The 4629-nt window shown below is 33.1% G+C and overlaps 1 protein-coding gene across 1 annotated transcript in view; it reads left to right on the top strand.

Moving 5' to 3' along the window:
* The window catches only part of LOC107638822 (probable LRR receptor-like serine/threonine-protein kinase At3g47570), a 6309-nt gene extending 1740 nt beyond the window's left edge, over positions 1-4569 (top strand). The window contains exons 2-5 of the mRNA XM_016342220.2: positions 156-518; positions 1270-1488; positions 1962-3944; positions 4106-4569. Coding sequence (XP_016197706.1) covers positions 156-518; positions 1270-1488; positions 1962-3944; positions 4106-4449 — 2909 coding nt within the window. The 3' untranslated portion in view covers positions 4450-4569. The remainder of the gene's footprint in view (positions 1-155; positions 519-1269; positions 1489-1961; positions 3945-4105) is intronic.

A 4629-nucleotide genomic window follows, 5' to 3' on the forward strand; every position in this document is an offset into this window, starting at 1 on the left:
ATTGTTAAATAAAAAAATATTTTTGTATAAAATATTTAAATATAAAATTAGTTTTACTTTTTAAATTTTTTTTAAAAAAAATCATTTAAAAAGACTATATTTTTCTAAAAACTCACCCAAAGCCTATGACTGCTAACTCTTTTGTTTTCTTTTAGGAAGCATTCCTCAAAATGTTGGGAATGTATCACAATTAAGAAGTATAGATTTGAGCAAGAATGATCTTGTAGGCAACGTACCATTATCCTTTTTCAATATCTCAAATCTTGGGCAGATTAGATTCTCTTACAATAACCTAACTGGCTCTCTTCCATCGGATTTGTGCCTTGCGTTCCCAATGCTTGAATTTCTTGACCTCTCTGGAAATTCATTTTTCGGTGAAATTCCGTCAAGTTTGCATCAATGTTGGAAGCTCAAATTTCTGAATATGGACAACAATAGAATTTACGGACACCTACCAAGTGATATCGGCAGCTTATCTATGCTTCAAACCTTAAGTCTTAACAACAACAATTTAACAGGTACCTTCAAAGACCAAATAATACTTTTCCATAACATATAGTTTATTATTTGAAATACTTATTTGTTATTTTTTTTTTTTTTGTAATTTTTTTTAAAAACAAGGCATCGAATATTAAAGAAAGGTGCAAAAGATATTTATCAATGTTATTTATTGTACAAATTTTATATATCTGAATATATTAACAATGTAAAATTATTTTCTATACCAATAATATAGTTGATTATCTCATCTCCTGTTTAATATAGCTTCGATTTTTTATCTCTAAACTTTAAATTTTAAATTTTAAATTCTAAATTCTAATAGTATAAAGAATTAAAGATTTAATTATTCTGTCAGTCCTATAATTTCATCGAATTTTAAATTAAGTTTTTATACTTTTTTTTCCTTTTTAATTAAATCTCTATACTATATCAGATTTTGCAACTAAGTCTTTGTTGTCACAAAAACATTGAAATCAACTGACTATTCTGTTAAACAAAATAGAATATCCAGTCAAGTGTTAGGCATATTTATTTTGTTTAACGGAATATTCCGATAATTTTAATATTTTTATCACCACAAGGATTATAAAATCTGATATGGTATAGAGACCCATTAAAAAAATATATATATAGAGACCCAATTGAAAATTCGGTAAAATGATGAGAACTAATAGAATAATTAAACTTAGTATAAATAAAAATAAAATGTTGGTCTAAAGTATTACTCTTAACATTTCTCTTAATATAATAGCAGATGTTTTGTGACAGGTTCACTTCCACAGTCTCTTTTCAACATCTCCAGTTTAAGACTAATAAACCTTCGGAACAACTTCTTTGGTGGTCAACTTCCTGAAGAGATGTGTGATCAAGCTCATTCCTTACAACACATTTCTATATTAAATAACAATGTTGGTGGCACCATTCCAAAGTCTATTGGCAACTGCACCTCATTAATAAACTTATATCTCGGAGCAAACTTTTTCACAGGTTTCCATTTAATTTGCATTCCTAGTTAAAAATTAATTTGATCCTTGAAACTCTGTATGTTTTATTTCTAAGAGTTTACTTTTTTTTTTACCTTCTTTAAATTGATAGTTGTTGTTTTCATTAAAATATTGTGCATTGGGTGCTACTCTATATTGTTCTGTTTTTGAAGAATTTTATTGCTTCTGTTGCAAAGCTCTTTCAAAATGTGGAATTGATCAATGCCACACAAGATTCCATGTCAGGAAATGCATATCATCAACCAACAATACATTAATTTTAAGGATTAAATTGACCCTTCACTTGATTCCTGTACGATCATGTTAGAGACACACAAAAAATTAACTATCAAATCAGTCACTCGTATAAAATATATGTTAAAAATACACATTGAAAATAAATTACAAATACACCGTGGCTAATTTTTTTAATGCAAAATTTAAGTACTTTTTAATGATTGAGGGGATATGTTGCAGGTACAATACCCTATGAGATAGGTGACAAATTAAGAAAGCTTGAGATATTGCACTTACAAGGCAACAAACTAACAGGATCAATCCCTCCAAACATCTTCAACATCTCAGGACTACAAAGCCTCTCACTCTCAAACAACAATCTATCAGGAACTCTTCCAATTCAAGCACATCACACCCTCTCCAATCTCCAATTCCTCTACATTTCTGGGACCAACCTTAGTGGAGAAATTCCAACACCTCTTTTCAATGCTTCAATGCTACTTCAGCTAGTACTTGCCAACAGTTCCTTTTCAGGACCTATACCTGATTCATTTGGCAACTTGAGAAATCTCCAGGTCCTATATCTCTTGGGAAACAACTTCACTGGTGGTCTTGGTTTCCTCAATTCACTCACACAATGCAGGCAATTGACAAAGATTCTTTTAGCATCTAATCCCCTTGGTGGAACACTTCCAAACGCCATTGGAAATCTTTCACAATCTCTTCAAAGGTTTGATGTGAGGAGTTGTAACATCAAGGGTGAAATTCCTCCACAGATTGGAAACTTGAAGAACCTATATGATTTAAAGATGTATAACAACCAATTTGTAGGAGAGATTCCAAGCACAATTGGGAACTTACAGCTTCTTCAATTATTGGAACTTTCGAACAATAGGCTAAATAGCTCTATCCCAGAACAAATTTGCAGGATTCAGAATTTGAACCAGTTGATTCTTAGCAATAACAACATTTTTGGGCCAATTCCAAGATGTGTGGATCATCTTTCTTCTCTAAGAATACTTTACTTAGATTCCAACAACCTAAACTCCACAATACCTTCCACACTTTGGAGCCTCAGTTATATCTTGGAGGTAAATTTATCCTCCAATGGCCTTGAAGGGTCTTTGCCAGCTGAGATAAGTAGCATGAATGCTGTGATCAATTTGGATATTTCACATAACAAGCTTTCAGGAAAAATTCCCACTGGAATTGGTAGCTTGCAAAGAATATTGAATCTCTCATTAGCCTATAACATGTTACAAGGGCCTATTCCTGATTCAATTGGGAACATGTTGAGTTTGGAATTTCTTGATTTTTCCCATAATCTTTTATCAGGAACCATTCCTAAGTCCTTTGTGAACATTGTTGATCTCAAGTTTATAAACTTGTCTTATAATAGGCTACATGGTGAGATTCCTTATGGTGGCAAGTTTATAAATTTCAAACCTCAATCATTCATGATGAATGATGGACTCTGTGGAAGACCAAATTTTGGAGTCCCACCATGTTCCAATGATGGTGCAAAAAACAGTAGGAGATCCAAAGCTCTGAAATTGGCAATACCCTTAATTGTATTATGCATGATTCTTGCATGTGCAGTTATTTTGATATGCAGAAGAAAACCAAGAAAGGGTTCAGCTGCTGAAGACTTACCATCGTTTCAATTTCCAAGTCGAATTTCCTACTTTGAACTCTTGGAGGCAACACAGAAATTTGATGAGAGCAATCTTATTGGAAGAGGGGGTTTAGGTTCTGTTTTCAGAGGTGAGCTTTCAAATGGAACTGTGGTTGCTGTTAAAGTATTCAACTTGGAGATACAACAAGCACCAAGAAGCTTTGATGCAGAATGCGAAGCGATGCGAAATCTTCGCCATAGAAATCTTGTTAAAGTCATCAGCAGTTGCTCAAATTCCATTGATTTCAAGGCCTTGGTGATGGAATTTGTAGCAAATGGGAACTTGGAGAAATGGTTGTATTCTCATAACTATTGCCTACCATTCATGCAAAGGTTGAAGGTAGTAATAGACGTTGCATGTGCATTGGAGTATCTGCACCATGGTAACACTAGACCTGTGGTGCATTGTGATCTGAAGCCAAGTAATGTTCTGTTGGATGAAGATATGGTTGCACATGTTTGTGATTTCAACATTGCTAAACTATTGGAAGAAGATCAATCTGAAATCCATACAAACACCTTAGCCACCCTTGGTTATATGGCTCCCGGTATTATGACTTGCATGCTCTTATTTTTCATTAGTTCTTGAAATTTTTCATCATGTCGCGAACATAATTATTTTTGTCTCCTCTTGTTAAATAAAGCTTTTGGGAGAAGTAATTTAATATTATAGTATCAAAATTCTTATGACTTGCAATTGTGATTTTAGAGTATGGATTGGAAGGAGTGGTGTCCCCAAAGGGAGATGTATACAGCTATGGTATTATGCTAATGGAAGTCTTCACAAGAAAGAAACCAACTGATGAAATGTTTTGTGAGGGACTAAGCTTAAGGTCATGGATCCAACAGTCATTGCCACGTGGGATAACTGAGGTTGTGGATCCAAATTTGATGGAGGGAGAGGAACAAGTTGTTTCTGCCATGGAAGTAGCCTTATCAAAAATCATGGACTTGGCTCTGGATTGCTCTCATGATTCTCCGAATGAGAGAATTAGTATGAAGGAGGTCTTTGTTCTGCTAAGCAAAATCAAAACCACATTTCAGCAGAGATGATGATGACACAAGGAAGAAATTGAAGTTAAGACTATCCATTATAATTTTATGTTTTTGTTGACCTCTATGTTATTTGTCTGAACTTCTATTTACATATACTAGTATATCTACCTGTACTTGGACGAGTTAATATATGAAATATATAAAGTATTTATTTAAAAAAAAATACAAAAAATCATT

The sequence above is a fragment of the Arachis ipaensis genome, chromosome B04, assembly GCF_000816755.2.
Source record: "Arachis ipaensis cultivar K30076 chromosome B04, Araip1.1, whole genome shotgun sequence".
NCBI classification, from domain to species: Eukaryota; Viridiplantae; Streptophyta; class Magnoliopsida; order Fabales; family Fabaceae; genus Arachis; species Arachis ipaensis.